The 19,520-nt window shown below is 42.1% G+C and overlaps 1 protein-coding gene across 2 annotated transcripts in view; it reads right to left on the bottom strand.

Annotated features, from left to right (window-relative positions):
* Positions 1-19,520, bottom strand: part of GNAL (G protein subunit alpha L) — a 190,904-nt gene that overhangs the window by 115,030 nt on the left and 56,354 nt on the right. Inside the window, exons 1-4 of one of the 2 annotated variants that reach the window (XM_075022953.1) lie at positions 1,996-2,692; positions 1,555-1,627; positions 649-703; positions 346-465 (exon numbers count right to left, since the gene is read on the bottom strand). In XM_075022953.1, coding sequence (XP_074879054.1) covers positions 346-465; positions 649-703; positions 1,555-1,627; positions 1,996-2,134 — 387 coding nt within the window. In that variant the 5' untranslated portion in view covers positions 2,135-2,692. Of the gene's footprint in view, positions 1-345; positions 466-648; positions 704-1,554; positions 1,628-1,995; positions 2,693-19,520 lie in introns of those variants that run through there. The other variant, XM_075022952.1, reaches the window with a different exon arrangement.

Raw genomic sequence — 19,520 nt, forward strand, 5'->3', positions numbered from 1 at the left:
AGACTGACATCCTGCATCTAATTCCACGTAGGAAACCAGCTTTCAACAAAGTCTTATTTGATGTGTCAATATGTATAATTACATCAGAAATTCTGAAAAGAACTAAATGCAGAAACAGCATTTACAAACAACAGCAAATAATTCAGTAACAACAAAACCTTGCACCCCTAAAACAGGTGCAACCACCACAATCTTGTAAGAAAAGTTAACCCAGTGGTAATGCTGACATAAGCTCTTCCCATCACCTTCTTCCAAAAAGTAAAAAACCTGATGTTTCAGCAGAAATCACAGTGAAGCAACACGTTCCCCCTTGAAGCAGAATAAATCAGTGGTTTCTATTCTTACCTGTGTATAGTCAAAGTCAGAAAGAGGAGCTATACTCTTGATGTAGTCCATTCGAAATTGGTTTTCTGGGTTGGCCAATGGAACTGGGGGTATTAAAGTGCTCATAGCTGAAACTATAGTCTAGAATTGGATAAAACAAAAACAAACACATTAATCTGGATAAATCCAGGATACAGGATCAATAGAAGATAATCCAATCTGATCAGCAAAATGGGATTTCTCTCAGCACAATCTTGGAGAGCACAATCCTTATAATTTCCAGTACACCCAAGCATTTAAGAACAGTATAAAGCGTGTTCTTACCACAATCGCATCTTTAACATTTTTCCGAATATCCAGTATTTTCTGTTTCTTTTCTCTGCATTAAAACAGAAATATTAACACTTTGATTTTTTTCTTCCAAAGCAGTCAGTTGCATTTACTTTTTTTTTTTTCACCGATCGCTTGTTTATCTGCTCTTCAATCATTACAACATACTAACTGAAAAGAACAGCAAGAGAAATGTATTTTTCCCCTTAGTTCTTTTCTTGCATGGTATGAAGAGCAATGCACATTCATCCCTGGTATTTTTTTTTTCAATCAGACAATCATAGCCACATCTGCAAAGCCTGCCCTGATGGAACTGGCAGTCATTCTTTCATTTCTACAGCATGCTGTAAACATCCTCTAAATTAACGACATGTAGTTGAAGGCCAACAGATATCTAAAATTAATGCTATGGATTAATAATAATAATTTCTGAGAGTTTTTCAGAGAGAAAATGATGTAGCCTCAGAAAACAGAATCATTTCTCACAAACGTGCAAAATTAGTTTCAGTTTTACACTAACCCCAATACCGGAAAAACAGCAGGCATTGTCATCCTGAATATGACTTTGACATGTATTTTTGTATTACAGACAGATGCGATATTTGGTTATTCGCTTCTATGTAAAAAGTAGTCGCCATGTTGTTGCTACACAGGGGCCTGTCAAGCGCTGCAGTAGCAACAGTGTAAAATACAGTACGGGGGCCAGAAGGAGAAAATGCAAATATACAATAGCAGTAATTTCCTTATTCTCGCTCCCCTTCCTCCCCTCCCTCCCCCCAAACGCAGTGTCAAGCCACCAACACACAGGGGACGAGAGGAGAAATCGCCTAGCCTACTCTGCGTTAACCTGTTTCCAACGTTTAAGGAAAAAATAAGTCACGAAGCGTCAATAATTCTTACTCTGAATTAAATCCATTGACATGTAGGATTCGCATTTGTTTCACAATAGTGCTTTTTCCTGACTCACCAGCCCCTAAAAGAGAAAGAAGGAGAGGGAGAACATTGTGACACACGGTTCAGGCTGGGGGTTCGGGGTGCTTTTTTGGGACACGGCAGCATCTCCCACCTCCGGCAGCGTTCCTCTACGCGTGCATCCCCGCGGCCGGGGCGCCGAGCTCGACCCGCGGGCGCCTGGCGTTGCTGCTCCATCCGACAGCCTGCCTGCCGACTGCCTACGGCGCACACCGCCTTGCCTTGCCTTGCCTTGCCTTCTCCTCTCCTCTCCTCTCCTCTCTCCCCTCTCCGCGGCCGCCCGGCCGGGATGGGGCCGATGCCCCCTCCGCTCCCCGGCGTCCCCCCGGCTCCCCCCCCCCCCCCGCCATCTGCCCCCTTCCTCCTTACCCAGCAGGAGCAAGCGGTGTGTCGCTTTATATGCCAGCCTCTCTTTCTGCAGCTGCTTCTCTATTTTTTTGTTGGCTTCTCGCTGCGCTTTCTCATCGATACGCTGATCCTCCGTTTTGCTGTTGCCCAAACACCCCATAGCCGCTGCTTAGGATGGATGTCAAAACGCTGCCTTTACAGATTTAGTATTTACAAGGGGGAGGAGGGGGGCGGGGGGGGGGAGGCAGAAGACAAGTCTTTATATCGGTGCGTCCCTGCGACGGCTCCTCTCCTCTTCTTCCCCCCCCGGCTCGCTCACAGAAAATGGTCTCTAGCCGCCTTCTGCTCGCAGCGGAGCTGGCTGGCTTGCTCCCCCGAGGAGATGCGGAGAGCGGGCGGCAGAGGTAACCCTGCCCCGGCGGGGAGGGGGGCAGGAATCCCTGCAGAAATGCCGAACATGCAACGCGAGGGAGAGAAGGGCTCCTCCTGGAAACCAGCCGGGTGCCGCTCGCCTCTCTCCCTCCCCGCCGCGCACACAATCCCTATATTTCTCTGTAAAGGTTCTATTTTTGTCTTCCGAACTCAGCACTGCCTCTCTCTGCGAGACCGGGAAACAGCCCGGCCGCCAGCCCCAGGCGCAGGGAAGCCGAAGGAGAAAGGTAAAAGCCGGACCGATCTACCTGGATCCTGCGGGGCCGCGGCCAGGCGGCTCCGCGGGGCCCGCGCCTCCCGCCGCCGCCCCCCCCCCGCCGCCGCCGCCGCCGCCCCGCACGGCGGCCTCGGCCCTCGCGCCCCGGCAGCGCTGCTGCCGCGAAAACCTGGATCTGGCATCGCCTCCGCGGGACCTGCGGCCTCCGGGCCCGGCCGCCGCCCCCCCGGCCTGCGGCCTTGCGGCGGGGCAAGGGGATGGCGGGGCGCGGGGGGGTTGCGTGGGTGTGTGGGGGGGGGGCGGGTGTTCCCGATCTTTCCCCGCATTCCTCGGCGGTGCTGGAAGAGGCTGGCTGCTACCAGAGCAAGGTTTGGCGCTCCCGGGTCGGAAACACCAGGCTGCCACAGGTGATGGCTGCCATCCTGACTGACCTCCGGGAGAAAGAGCGGGGAGCCTGCCCCTGCCAGCGGGGCGGGAGAGCAGCCGAGCCTGCCGCGAGGGCACGCTGCCCGCCGCCCCGCACACCTACGTACGTACCTACACACCTGGGCGAAACGCACGCGTACGCACGAACACCGTGCGTCGACTTACTATGAAACAAAGCGTCCCTTTCCACAAGTTGTCACGGCAGCACGCGGGCCGGTTTTTTTCCTGGGAATATTCCCCACTACACCAGCTGAACGAGAAAATGAAGCCGTCCCAACAGCCCACAATAATGTTTAATCGGAAGACAGTAACAAACGTGCTAATACCACCACCACAAACCTTGACAAGAAACCGCATCTTTGTTCACTCATTCACCTCCATTTTAGGTCCTGAAATGAAACATCAAGCTAGACAACAGCGTAAGTATTCCTTCTTGCTCCAAATCGCTCGCCTTGCACGCTGGCATCTCGGCGCAAAAGCTGCAGTACACAGCATCTGGCTCTTCCTAAACTTCCACTGTGTAGAAACCACCCGCACTACTCAAATACAATCCCCGATTCCAAGGCACAAGAGCACTAAAAGAAGGATGGACACAACACCTGTGAAGTCCCAAAATATTTTCAGCCTTTATCTCCAAATATTATTATTCCCCCAGACTTTCAAAGACGGATTATTGAAAAATTAGTATTTTGATAGCTACGTACATGTGCGAAATCCTGGTCCTGACTAAAATCAAAGAGATGGCCATCAACTTCAGTCAAACAAAGTATAATTTTTACCTAAAAAGTCTTGAGATGCACATGACAAAAAGAAACTAGACTTTACAGGCAGAAGGATTTCGTTTTTTTCAATTGCTCTCTCACTCAGGTGGGAAGTGCTGGATTGAAGAAGAGGAACTGGTACTGTCTACTTTGAGTGCACACCATGGGAAGGTGAAAAGGGCAGGATCCAGAAAGAAAGGGTACTGCTCCTCCTGTGGTTGGGTACATGGGGTTTTCAGGAGACTACTGAATTCAAGTGCCAGATACGTGTTTTTATGGTACTGCTTGATCTAGACTCTGGAAGCTGTTTTCCTTCTTACATAGGCAGGGGTGTGTGGGGGGGTGGGCAGCAGATACACTACAGATAAAAATTGACAGGATCTGCCAGGCTGAAATATGCATTTTCAAGCATTACTGAACCATATTTTTTAGGACAGACTGCTTTTTTCCTATTGACATTTTCCTGTCTGGAGGGGCAAAAACTGCCTGAGACAGAGGTAGGTTTGGAAGCACAGTTCAGGGTGACTGCTGGTTTTGGAGGCTGTCAGGCACAGTATACGTGGTGAACGGCTTTTGTGAAGAGCAGTCACATTTGCTCTCTGCAGCAGCCCTATGAGGGCTCAAAACGGAACAGGCTTGGCTAGAAATCACTAACTGGCTATGGATTTTCATAGTTCTTCAGTGTCAGAAGCTGTAACTTACGATGCACAAGATTTGCGTAGCCATATTTATTTCCTGTGTAAATACCTCAGTTCGGGACCTAGGTCCCAAATCTGGCTAGTGTCAGTCGGTCCTATGAGCTAAATCTGCCTTGTTTCTTCCCCTCCTCTACTCAGCAGTTTTCTTCCTGCATGTAGTAACGTTGGGATTTTTGGTGCAGATTTGTTCCCAGCTTTGAAAAGGCTCAGTGCCAATAAATAGGATTTGACAGGATCCTGGTATATCCTGCTTTTACCTTTCTCCAAAAGAGGGAAAGTGTTCCTCATTTCCTCTCTCCCCCTTGAAAAACCCCATGACCCTTTCGGGTCTCTTCCTCCTGAGAAAAGATCACACAGTTCAAGAATGACACGCGCAAGCAACCTGTGCCCAGAAAGAACTTTTGGCTGTAATTATATTCCCAACCCTCCCTTTGCTTTTCCCAAATACTGCACTTATCCCAACACATTCGAAACTATAAAATCCTAGAAGCATATAAACACAAGAAAAGCTTTCACCTCCTTTGGACACAACAATTATTTTTTCTTCCAGAGAGAAATCACAGCTATCACATGAATATATGTCTCCTGTGCACACAGATAAACCTAAACTGTGAGCATAATCCAAATACCTGCCTCTACAAAAGGTTTCAGCAATGCTGCTTTACCAAACCAGCTTCTAGTATAAATCATACATGTGAATAAAAACAAAATCCTGGGCAAGGGAAAAGATATTCTTCCTGTTCTTCCCAGGCAACCAACTTGGCATCTTCCTCAAGTTCCTGGTCCTCCTGAAAATGAGGTATTTCACATTGCTTCTGCCCCATCAGATCAGGCAACTTATATATACATACATATATTTATATATGCACATATATATAAATAGACACTGACTTGGTATGTGTGTGCAAAAATAAGATTCATCATCTTCTGCTTCGTGCTTAAACTTGGTGTTGTCCCATTGTGAAATCAGGCAGTACACCATAAGTCCTCCTGGAAGTAAACGGAGACATCTTTATTTCCTGCTTTCCTTTTTCAGTTCCCACCTCAGGTTGCACTGTTTGTGAGCCTCAAGCTGAATGTTGGGGAACACAAGTTGCTTGAGTGAAGCCATGTTTGCATTCTTGAATGGAAGAGAATTGATAACCCAGCTGAAGCTAAGTTCAAGGAAACAGCCATACTGGGTGGCCACCCCTGCCCTGAAGTCACAGTCTTGTTTCTCATGACCATTCTGTTTGGGCTTAAGAGGGACAAAGACCCAGTGAGAATTAATGGGGAGCTCCTACAGATGCAGGGGTCAAGAGACCAGGTTACTCGTTGCCCCTCTAGTCCAGAGCACAATTGATGCAGAGCTTTTTCTTGCAAACGTTACGTAGAGGTGGAAGAAGTTTCTCTATAGAAACCCTGCAGATCCTTTGCGGACCAACTTCCCTTTACACAGCCTCTATTGTGGCTTTGGTTCTGTTTCTCCCTCAAAAAAAAAGAGCAAATAGAAAGATGGATGTAAACAAAAGCTTAGGGGGGAGCTAAGCAACTAGAAAAGAGATTCTTCCTGCTTGCTGCTCTTCCTGCCTCAGCTTTCACAGGGGTCTCTGAACTCTGCTGTCACCATCCTCAAGTACGGGCACTGCACTAGGTGGGTAACACCGTGGTGAACTGACCTGCTTCTCCTCACTGACCTCTCTTTTTCACGTAGCCCATCGCTGCACATCAGGATATGCAACTCGCTAGTACCTGTGTTTTTTATTCCACCTCATCGTCAAACCGTGGTCTGAAAAGAGAAAAATAAATCGGTTCTTGCACAGATATTCAAGAAAAAGAATTCTTTCTCTCCGGTAATAAATTCTTAGTAAGTTTGTCTCCCTGCAGATGTCAAATATTAACACAAAAGTACACATTCCCTGGAACACTACATGTGGATTTTTATAAGATACATGAACCAGGAACAAAAAAAAAATTACAACTTTGACTGTATTAAAAATACTGACTAAGGGTCTAGAAAATACACAGCACATGCTTTGCAGAGAAGTGAATGTCACGATAAAAAAAATCTAACCTTTATCCTTTTGTTTAAACCCACGACCTCAAAAAAGTCATGAAAAGAATTCCGAGAGGAGCTCTTCTGTTTTAAGAAGTGGGATGGGAGAGATGCCAGAGAAGGTGAGGTATGCATTTCCACAGCGACTGCAGACCTGAGCCCAAATCGGCTTCATGTCTGTGGATTAAGGACAAACTCACTGATGCAGGAGAGCATCAGGCAACGCTGAGGGGCACGGCAATGCTCTGAGTAGTTCCCCGGCTCCCTGACCCACTTTGCTGACCCCATTCCCATGCCATACTCCTTTACTTGGCAGCTGTCACCATATAACTCACCTGACAAACCAACTTACCCTCACCTGCTCCTCTCCCCCAAACCACAACCCGCCCTGTCTCCATGAGGCACAGGGAAACAGCGCAAGGGAGAAAGCAGGTGAAGTGATATGGTAGAGGACTATGGACTAAAGGTAATAGGGTCTGAAGAGAAAAGTTGTCCAGAGAAGAAACTGCAGGCAGCAGCCCACAGAAGTGAAAACGATAGCCTTTTGCCCTGAGAAAGCATTTGTGAAGGGGAGAATTAGCTCCAAAGAGCCAGATGCTCCTGGGAAGCCTGCGCAGAGAACCATCAGGTGAAAAGCAGGTTTGCAGTATGATTGTGTTAAAGAAAAAGGACAATCCTCTTTCATTCAGGGTAGTTATTCTTCATCCATGTCCCACAAGGAAGCAGTGGGAAAGGGGGATTTCGGCTCTGGCCATCCCCATCAGCTCAGGGTTTCCATTTAGATCCTTATTGGTAAGATAATTCACATGTTTATTATACTTGTCTTTCCCGACTAGAAATCCCTTTCTGTGAAAAGAGACTTGCATGGCAGCACTGCACACATGTCCATCTGTCAGTACCAGAGGCAGAAGTCGCTGCTTGAAACTAACACAAATCCAGCAAGGTCCTAATAACATTTAAAAGATTAAGTAACCTCGAGTGGTTTAAATATTCATACATATTACAATCAAACAACACCGTTAAAGAAAGCGACATGGATGCTTTTGCAATAAGCCAAAGGATAACCTCTCATTTGATGAATTTGCGAGACTCTGATATGGGATTTGTTGTACTGTTAGCAAAAGAGGAGGCACTTTTCTGACAGTATCCCAATTTATGGGGAGTTTCACTTGGCTGGGGACTCCAAGGACATCCCCCCCCCCCGCCCCACCCTCTTAAATTGAATAAACAAAGTAATACATTCACATTTTAAGGCAACTGAAAATTAGTTCTAATCAGTTGTTTAGCAGAGTCCTCGAGATTAAACAGATTTAAATAAAGCCAGGCAAAACATGCTAATATCACCCTAATTTAGAAGTGAATTCATTAGTAAATAAAGAAGTCAACTAGAATTAGAGATGGAGTTGCTACTTGAAAAAATAGGGGGAAAAAAAATCTATATAGGAGACGTCCTGGAGTCTCTGCAACATGCTGACCAACACCTTGCACAGCTGTAACAGTGAAGCCAAATCATTTATCTGCAGTTTATAAAGGGTTTTGTATGTCATAGAATTTTGCATTTAATAGTAAATGCTCAGGTTGACTATCAGGATCTCCCTATTGGACAGGAGTGAAGAACTGGGGAAAAAAAAACTTGAGACACCGAATGTATGTGAGATATGCCTTAACCTCACCTTTAACTTGGAGGCACACACCTCAGCAGAACACCTGCAGTCACAGCATGCCTGCTTCTACCCCTATTCATTAAAGAACATTCTGCTAAGCTAGATTGTCTCTACATTCACCACAAACACACCTGCTCTGTGATTTACTTGTGCTTGTATCACCTCTCTGTCTTGACATAAATGTGGAGATACTCTTTAGTTTTTTCACTGTTAACTCCTCTGCTTTAGAAATGAATTTTTAGCTATCCCAGCAAATGGCTGATTTTCAAACAAAGGAAGTGTCGACACAGTTAATTTATTGGCATTCTAACTCAAAATTATGCTCTAATTCTTCTGAGTGCCTGCAGTAATGGTCAATGGTGTCCCTCAACAGAAATTTTTTACAAATAAACATGATCCTTGCATACAACTACCTTAACGTGAATCAAGGAATTCTATAACTGCAGTCAGTGAGTACATATTAATGCAATTCCAATACCCAGAAGCACTGCTAAATTCATAGCAAGTAAGTCTGTTTCCTAACCCTGTTTAAGGATCCCAATGTATAACTATACACAAGAGTCATCAGTACAAATTTGCTTCAGGAAATAATGTTGCCAAGATGTGTGTAGCCTCTACCTTGCACCCTGATCTATACCAATAATATTTATTACAGAAATACAGATTTTACTTGACTGCATGAGTCTGGACATGCATTTATTTATTTCTCTGGACAGATAAAACAGTAGATATGACTAAGCAGATACATTACTTGTATAGATGACTATTCCATCTGCATACCTATGTGGGAGAGGGGAAAAACATTTGTAAACATAGTGTGACCATTTCCTGGGAAGTAAGTCTGCTTACCCTATCCTCTTTTTCTTCTATTCTCTTATTCGCTTATTCTATTCCCTGCTCATCTCAAAATTACAATGCTACTCCAATGGAACCTTTATAGCATGAGTTAATGAAATTCAAACCCATATGATTATACCAATCCTATTTTTACTAAAAAGCAAAAGTTTTTTTCCAGCACCCACTGGGCTGTTTGTATAACATGGGTTAGATTCTTTGGAGCAAATATTTGTTTAATTTATCCTAAGGATCAAGAGTATGGATGAAATCTCACAGGATCATTTCACTTGGGATGAAAGGTGATAAAAACATTGGTGTGTGCATGAAGGAGAATGGGGAAAGGTTGAAAAGTCCAGAGAACTTGCAGACATTTTGGAACAAGTCACTTATAATAAGTTAGTAAGGAATCTGTATTTTCTCACATACTTTGGGAAAGAAAAAGTTTTGTTTTTAAAATAAAAATGCATAATGTGAGAAAACTTCCTAAAATAAGGCAACATTTTCTCTGGGTTTAAAGTTTCAGCTAGATCAACAATGGTGTCATGTTTCCATACCAATCTGCATGATTATAGAAACATTTGGTTTGGTTTTGGTTTTCGTTTTTTTTAAGAACCATTCTAGCTTAATGCCTTGCAACCTCCTTGAAATTTCAAACCTTAGCTAATGTCCAAATGATGTAGTGCAATGCTGTGCCGAACTATCACAGCAGTGTCTGAGGTTAGCTATAGTACAAATGCAAAAGTGGTCTAATCCAGCCACCTCAGCTAAACGCAGCTGTTCAGACACTGCACTATACATTTTAAAACATTGAGAGGGTTTTAAAAAGCTTATAGCTGCTTGGAGTATTTAACAACTTACAATGACACTCACCTAGCCAACCAATTTGTTTACCAATCCTAAAACATTTAAAGGCCTTTAAAGCTACCCATATGCAAGCTCTTCCTGCTCAGAATCAGATATAGCAATCTGCCACCCACATCACTAAACACAATGACAAGATTGTGCTTCCATGTCTTTGCAGCCTATTCTTCATAATATGCAAATCTTCAGGAACTGCATTTCTGATCCTGATGCAACAGCACAAAAGCTACTGTCGTAAGAAATGGCTTAACCTGCCAGCAACACTGTCACCACAATTACTACCACTAATAAAGATATGATCATAATCTGCCACTAAAGGATCATTAGATACATTTTGACTATTGTATTCTTTGACATAGTTCTTTTACATGGACACTAATTGAGAACACTTGATTTAAATAAAAATAACAGCTATAAATTTTCATTGACAAATCTGTTTTTAACCTTTAGACAGCTTAGGATGCTGCCTGTTCATGTAGGGAAAACCAACTATTAATAGGTTAGCCCTGCGAAACATCTACCAGAAATACAAACCAGCGTAACACTGTATACAAAGAAGAGAGCTTGGAAGAACACACACAAGGATGCTCTGTCTGAACATTTAAATGACTTATATTAAGCTAGGTTAAAACTTCTCTGTACCATTCAAATGCTTGTGGTCCAAATAACAATTTATAGTATGTTTGGGAATGGACAGCTGTACGTTCAGAAAGATTCAATTTAATCTGTAAAAGGCACACAATACATGACAGAAGTTTATTCTATGTCATTCATTTTTACATAGCTTTACCGAGGCTGCAAAAACAAATGATGAAAAAGGTAGCAAATGCCCAAACTTGAGTTGCTTGTACATCTCAGATGCAGCTCCTCTGCATGTATATACCATCACAGAGTCCTACCCTTTGAAAGCTTAATTTCTGGATATATTTCCCCTCAGAATGACCATGAGCTGTCAAGAGCGACCACGAAAACAAATCAAAGCAAAACAAAAGGACACCCCACCCCCCCTTAAAAAGGAGGTCCAGAACAACATATCAAATAAGGTATTCTTCATAGAGAGAAAAAAGTATTAACATTATACTCATAGGAATTCATGGAAAACACGATCAACATTTGTCACCTCCATTCAAGAGTAATGATCACAAGCCAGCAGAGGGACAGAGAAGAGGGGTGAAGATGGTAAAAGAAAGGGGAGCTGGTATCAGAGAAGGAGAGGGATTTATCAGACCAGGGATTCCCGTGGTTGCCTGTAATGACCAGGCGAGGCACGTAGCACGCTGTGGCCTGCCTTGTCACCCTGGGCCACAAGGGCTGCAGCTTCCTACCACAGCAAGCACACTGCAAAGGGCCACGGGGGACAATGTTTTCTCCAGAACCACAGGTCAGGGCCATGGGTTTTGCCTGACAGAAATCAAAGTCATACTGTTGCTTCACAGAGAAGTACAAGAGAGGTTTGCCATGACCAGAGAGAGAAAAGTATTTAATATAATGCAGTCCGAACCGTTTCACCTAATTTAATATTTCTGTCTTGAGATGCAATGAGCCACGTGTAAATGAGACAGGAAAAATCAGAGTTTTGAGCCACCAGAAGAGCCCGGCTCTGTAAGAGCATGACAGCAGAAAACAACAGCAACACCCAGATGGGTCTGGCTCAGAGAGCAACACAATGGCCCCTGGGGAGAGAGGGGACCCGGGGATGGCAAGGTCCCTTTCCTCGCATTTCCACCTCATCACGGCGAGTGTGGACGTCCTGCGGAGGAAAGGGAGGCAGAAGATGGCAGGCATCCACACACCTTTCGGAGCCTGTTCCTTCTATTGTGTCAGCAAACAATAGCCTCCCCGCTAATCTGTGAATCTCCTCAGGCTCCCTTCATGCCTTTACCATACCGCTTCCCCAGCCCAAGTCACCTTCTCTGCTATTTACAGCTCTCTGAACAGTCAGATTATTTCTCTGTACGCCCTGCAACGAGGTAAGTAGAAAGGAGAAAAAGATGTCACTCAGTCAAGTGCCTAAATTTTCAAGTTTAACTTGCTTACTTTCTGTATGTTGCCTCCAGAATTTTATGTGATTTATAGCATGAGCCGATGGCTGTCTTCTGTAAACTGTACAGAGCACACAGCCAAAGAGTTAACACAAAAAACTGATGCTGTGGCAAAATACTTCCAATACTGCCAAATTCTGTGTTTCCCTTTGTATGGACTGTTATTAATTTCAATTGCCTATGGAAAAATGAATTAGTGTTAGTATACAACTTACACTACAGACTGTTGGAGTTTACATTTACGGCATGTTGTTGCCATGAACTTCTTGAATGTGTAGTAATCCTTCTTTTCTGTGCCTTTTTGGACTATACTGAATGGATAGGCTGCACTTCAAAAACTCAAAATATTGACAGACATAAAAATACAGATGCTGCATACCTATTAAGTAAGGGACTTTATTATTTTGTTTGTTTTTGAATTATACTATCAGATTTTAAGAACTAAATCTTAGCAGATGACTATTCTATTGTTATCAAAATCATGATGACAACTTAAGTTGTTCTTTACACTGACCAATACTCTGGAAGTATTTGGATTATTTATAAGCTAAGCAAATCCATGCTGTATTACCTACATGTAATACCAAAATAATGTAATTTTTTTTACAGCTTGCTCTATTCCAAATATACACTATCACGTTTTTCTAATTTAATTTTACTTTTTTACTTGGCACATGAAAACCCTGACACCAGATTTAAATATTATTATTACATATTCTAAGCTTATGCTTGGAATCTGCTCACTTGAACATTTCAGGGGTTAATACCACATCAATGATAGGAAGAGAAACCTCTAATAGGGGCCACACAGAAAATCTGCTATAATCCTGCTAGTAAAGACACAATGTTACCTCCGCTAAGGGTTAAAGCCCTATGCATTATGCAAAACTATCATCAATAACAATTTTAACCAACTGCAGTGAAAAGAACCGAATCTTGTAACGCAATGCATCTGGCTAAATGCCGATTTGTACAGCCGAGCTTCTTACCAGATGTCAAGCTAATATAATAAATCAAATGTGGGGTGCAATGTATCTCATTCTAACGCAGATGTTTAAAATCTAGGAACGATATAGGTTATTATATTATTATCTAATAAATTCCTCCCTTGAAATGCCTATTTCTCTTCACAGACTATAAATGGATTCAAGGTGAGTTTGTCTAGAGAGCTAATAATCAGTGATCAGAAATCACTGTGAAATGGAAATAAAGGTTACAAGCAGGAAATACAGCTGAGCAACTGCATTGCATGGCACCACGCCAAAATTAGTGTATTCTCAGTGATGTGTTAATAGCTTGGAAAGTAAAGGCGCAGAGCTGGTGACTAGCAAATTTGACTTGCTGGTCACTAGCAAGTGAAAGAGCTTTTGCACACAGTTTAGCACCTCTGCTCATGAGCAATCATTTTCAGTGGTATTAATGAATCCACTTTTTTCACAAGAAAAGAAGTTAACGTTAATACATTTTAATGCTTTTCTTCACTTAAAAAGGAATAGTTCTTTCAATACGGTGCTGTTAACTTGGTCAATAAGCCATCCAATGACCTCAGGCAATGAGAAGTTCCGTATGGGCAAGCAACTCAGCCTCAAATCTCATGCAACAACCCCAACTTCAGTGATGCTTCACAAAGGTGTAAGGAGCCACTGGAAGAAAAATGCTTCAGCTGTAAACTACCCTGTATCTACTCATGAGAGGAATTGTGACAATACATTATTTTTTTCAAAAGTTGGCATCTTGACATTTTAGAGTGACATAATTCCTCCCCTCCTAGATTCTACCACAACTACAAGTTAGTACAATTTGAATAAAATACCTTATGTGCACTGATGCCAATACATATGAAAATTAGCATTTACCTGTCAACACACTCAGGCAAGCCTGAATTTCTCTTAAAATAAAAATGAAAAGCAAGCAGCAGATGACTTCCCCCTTCTCCATGTAGAATTACATAAGTAAAAATCTAAGGTAAATAGGTACGTTGTTGGTTTGCTACTGACACACATACACACAAGAATTTTCTGTCTTTTGGTATGATTTACCTTTTATGGCTCTGTTGCCTATACTTTTATGATAAATCTTTCTTCCTGTCAACCCCTTCACCTCCTCTCTCTGCCAAAAGAAAACCCCACTAAAATCAAACCTTTGCTCTGTCTGCGCACCTGCCCCATGTGTGAGTTAATGTTTCGCCACCACATCGGTGTCATATATTGCATGCAAGTTCAGAAGTAATCCCCTCACAAGTTTTAAATTAAGAAATTAAAACTTCAGATGAAAACTCAGCCTTTTAAAAGTTTCACTTCATTAGAAAACTAAACTAAAGACAGTTCTTTGGACTGACCTGTAAGGGTAAGTTGGCAATTAGCCCTGTTGTTACTGCCCTGGGCATGGGTGGTGCAGCAGGATGACTGATCCAGCCCAAAGTCGCAGCACTGCTTTTTATGAGGGCAACTCAGGGATGGGATGTAGATCAAAAAAAGTGTTTTGATGATGGCAGCAACCTGCTACTGGTTACCAGCTCTTCTGGGAGCCTAGCAATGTCCAAGAGAATTCATTTAAAGTAACAGTGATAACCAGTCCGTCAACTTTATCACGGACTCGCCACTGCTCAAATGCTGATTGAGTATTTACCTTCACTGGCTGAGCTTTTGTGAAGTCTGATGAATATACCAGAAACTGCCTTAAGACCAAGGCCTATAAAGTTTGCTTGTTCATAGTTCAGACATTTTTTCTTTAAATGACCAAATCTTTCATCAAAATACAAGACAGAATATTCAAAATCTGTACATGTTTCTATGAAGTGAACAAGATAATGCATATACCCAAGCTAAACTATTTTAGATAAACATCAACTTGAAACTTTAGGAAGATCATTGTAACGTGCTGCAGTTAAGTTACAATGGACATTATCAAAGTACCTGAAAGGCACTAACCTGAGTATCTGAAACGTTGGAAAATAAACAACTAAAATATTTGTCGATGATCATTCTATTTGCTCAGTAACTGCTAAGTATTTTCAGTCAGGTTTCACTTTAAAATAAGGATGGGGCCATTAAAAATACAGTAATGAGCTGCTCAGAACAAATCAGGAAAGACCAGTCAATTGATGGGACATTCATATGTCTGTGGGTACTTCACATCTACAGCAGGACATTTTCAGATAAACCTTTTTGCAGTATTCTTTCTAAAATATATTCAAGAGTTTCACAGAACTTTATAAGAACCAAAACCTAGATTCTAGTCAGTTTTAAGCGACTTTTTATAGGTGGCATCATGTTTGAAATCTAAAAGTCATACCCTAAAATTGTTCAACAAAATGAATTTGCAAACGCCACAAGGCCTTCAGTTTTCACAGTGATCGATCCAGTACAAGGGAAGCCAAATTTGTAATCTCTGTGAGAATCCTATCGAACCCCACAATCTTGTTCAGATACTTCACCGGCAATATTTGTTGATTAATTCATAGTCCACAATGTCTCTTCTCATCTCTGGCACCAACTCAAGCCAGAGACTTGTTCTACATGTTTCTCTGTTATACTGCTTCCACATAAATTCACATTCACATGGAAACAAAATCTTAATTCTCAATGAGTAATCTCTCAACACAATTATTTCTTTTACTAGCACAGGTTTCTTAACTGACTGTTTATGCATGGCATACTTTCCACTTGGACATGTGTACTCTACCTTCTCTATAACCAAATAGATTTTCTTATGCCAAGAGCCAAGCTACCATTCTGCAGGTCTACCCCCATTTTGTTTTGCATTTTTGTGACTTTGCCCAGCTACTTTTTGAGATCTTCTTCACTGTTGATCCCAACTTCCACAACTTCTTGTATTAAAAGTGTTGTCTGCATACCGACCTGCTTACAGAGCAGACATATACATATATACATCCTCAAAAGATAGACCTTTGAAGAATGCCCAGACCTATGATAACATGCAAGGAACCACTTCCAAACACGAAATTAAGTTGTTAAGTTCACAGAAACTGTTAATATGTTTAAGTTATTGGAATCCACTTGCAATTACTGCAGGTTTTGTCATGCGGTTTCAGCGTGCAAGATGGACCTCACTCTTTGATACTCCCTTTTAGGGGGAAAGAGGGAGGCACAAAAAGAAGAATCTGTATTTTCTACATAAAAATGCCAGAAAACCTAGGTTCAAGCTACTCAAAGTCAGCATAAGTTTAGCAAGACTGGTTACGCTGTAAAATGACAGCCCAGTGATTAGATGACCTGCACAGAGAGTCTGTTCCCTCACTGGGCTGCTTGCTGGAACAGCAGCTGCGCTCCAGTTTTAATCCTGAGCTCCTGATGGGCCGGACAGCCCAAGTGTGAATTATTCCAGCATGAGCATCCACGTGTTCTGAGAGACATGGCAAAGCTGGGCACACAAAACAGTTTTGCTTTGAGCTTGAAAAATCTGCAGCAAACAGAGTTCAGCCCACAAAACCTTTAGAGACACCAATGGGCATTCATATAACTTTCCGCAGCAGCCCAGCGAAAGTGCTGACCACAACATGGCTTGTTTCATTTCAGTCAACAGCTAGGCAAGGTCAAGCAGCTGGAGCAAACTGAATACATCCTGATCTACAATTCCTCCATAATACCACTGACATTTTTATCTAGATGGCTATCTTCAGAATAGGAATTAAGTGCGTTAAACAATACCACCTCCCTTTTCTTTCTGCGCCCTGATCTCCTTTACTTGCTTTCCAAGTCTAACCTATAATTTTACAGAACATAACATTCTCTAATTCTTAAAGATGCCTTGTTTGATAAACTTTTTTTTTTTTTTTTAAAAAAAACCTCTCCTCTTCCTACTTTCTTACTTGCGGCCTCTTCAATACCTGTCATTCACTGTGACAATCAATGCCAGCAGCATCAGTTTTGCAGGAAATCATATAGGTGATTTCACACAGTTTTATGGTGGTTATGAGTTCTCATACAAGAACAATATAAACTTTAAACCCCCATCCCTCCCAATTTTCACGGTCATGAGATAAGAGCTGTCAGCAGCAGTGTGGTTTCCTTTTTGACACAGATGATACATGTTTCAGAAGATTGCACTGAATATGTAATTACCGTAGCCCATTGAAATTCTCCTTCCTGATTTATGGGGCCTAACAATCTCTCTCAGTCAAGAGAGGCAGTAAGACTTCTGATTATTGAAAAAATTATGTTCATAGATCAGTATATAAAATCCTAAACAGCAACTCCATTTCTCAGTGCACCTTTTAAGAGGCAGATTAGGTTTTGAATGATCTTGAATAAAAGAAAAACAGACACACCCTACCCCCAAATACACTTTTCAAGAAAAACTTGAAAATTAAAGCTGCTGCAGAAAGAACTTGGGACGTTGTGAACAGAAACAAAAGTATACTGTGCAAGCCTAATGTTACTAGACAGAGCATGTTGTCAGATATCTACTGTTCCTGAAAAATCAGATGTGAAAACATGAAAAGAAAAGCATGCTCTTTTAAATTTTTTTTTCCACGAACAGAAATACATATCCATTTAAAAAACTTTCCCTATCATTCAGTACCTTATCTATATCTTAGAAGTAGACGTAATCATCGTAAGCAATAACCAGTGCATTTCTGTTGGAGTACAGAATGAGTAACCTTCAACCTAAGGCTGAAGGCCAGGCAACTAACCTTAGAGATATATTTACATTTTACTTTTAAAATACACTTTATGCCATATATTTAATTAAAAATTTTTAGATTCCAAGGGAAATAAACTAAACATAATAAACGTGACTTACAAAGATTACCTCAGAGTTAGAGCATAGGAGGGACTTGGCTGTGGAACAAACAACTTCTGGAGATGTTCCAGGACAACAAACTCCCTTTTTTTCAATTAGATGATCTAACAGACCCCGTGATGATCCAGCACAACAAACAAATTGTCTGAGGACATGCCAAATAGTAAAAAATAAACAGTAAAACATGATTTTTGGCTCTTAGCACTAGGAATTTACTCTCATTAAAAGGAGGCTCTTCTGCAAATAAAATCCAGTATTGGATTCCACCCTTATGATTATAATAAGATCCTCTTGTCCTAAAAAACTGAAAAAGTTTGCTGCAGGCAATTAAGAAGTTTAATATAGGGACTACCCTTCATCAACACAGTGAAATGGTTAGCATGCTTCCAAGTCAGTCACATTTCAGTGTTTAGGAAGAAGACAGTTTGAAATCAAAATCAAAACAAAAACCAAACCCTAAACAGCATTGTCTAAGGACTTATCACTGTAAAAAGAGCTCACGTTTGATCTTCAGTCATGAAAACATGTTACAGAAATCTGAAAAAAAATGCCATACATAAATACGCACACACACAAACACTTTTTGGGCACATAAACACACACATGTAGACTTTAGAACAACAGAAATATCCAGCCCAGACAAAAACTAAAAGGTGAAAGGAACCCAGGATATATGTAACTCATGGAAGAAACAACAGCAGTTTAATAGTGAGAAGGCAGTGCTACAGGGGACTTAACTGGCTGCTTGTCTCCCAGTGTGCTCCAGTGCACAACTTGTGTGTTTGGAGTGCATTTTCCCCCACTCACTTTCTCATCTGAAAAGCTAATGAAGTCTCAACAAACAGACTTAAGTTCAAACATCATTAATTCTGCTATTAAGGTATATCACCAAGCGGTTCTCCCACTTATATAGTTATCAAGTGCTTGGCAACAAGGACATTTATAATTCATTTCTCTAAAGAAGGAAAGAAAGACCTGAATTTTATTGCAGATCACTCGCTGTGTCATTCTTTACAGTTTCAAGCCCCAGAACAGCAGCAAGATGACGACAAAACCCCCCAACTAAGTGCACAATAAGCTGCTGCCAAAATGGCATCAACAATTATGCTACAGATCTGTAAACCAGAATGTATCAATCAATCTTTCAAAGCACTACTTCTGATAAAAAAGTAACAGGGGCCTTCAGACTAGGGTAACATCAGGGCCCTCTAAATCTGTCTTAAAAATAAAGATTCGGTGAAGCCATACTCATTAATAAAAGTATGGTTGCTGAATCATAGGCAAAGCACAGCAAAGGGGTGTCTCCTCTAAAAGTCAGGTTCAAGACACCAGAAGGCATCAGCCTTGAAGCCCTCCCCTCTCCTCCCCTACGTGGGAGTAAGGAGCGGACCAGGGAGGGTCTGTTCCAGTCGCCCCCTCCGTGCAGATATCTCCCTTCTTCCTCCACTGCAACTCCACTGCCACGTGCATTATGGGTCCAAAAGCATTTCCCTGCCATATGTTTGGCACGCTTTGCTTACAGGACAGCAAGCTGTTACATACATTTCCTTTACAGGACCAAAAGCATATCCAGTGTGAGATGCAACAGCCTGCATTTTGGCCACAGAAGACACGTGCCTGGTCATTTGATGGGGAGGGATTATAATACACAAGACTCTTCCACAGGCACTTGAGAACACGTGGCTTGCTCCAGCTGGAAGATGAGCATAACCATTCACAGCAGTGTGGTCTCTGCTGAACACGTGAAAAGGGCTTCAAGCTGTAGATCATGTTAAAAAAATTGGGATCTGAAGTTGCACACTGTTTT

Source organism: Buteo buteo, chromosome 3 (assembly GCF_964188355.1).
Source record: "Buteo buteo chromosome 3, bButBut1.hap1.1, whole genome shotgun sequence".
Taxonomy (NCBI): Eukaryota; Metazoa; Chordata; class Aves; order Accipitriformes; family Accipitridae; genus Buteo; species Buteo buteo.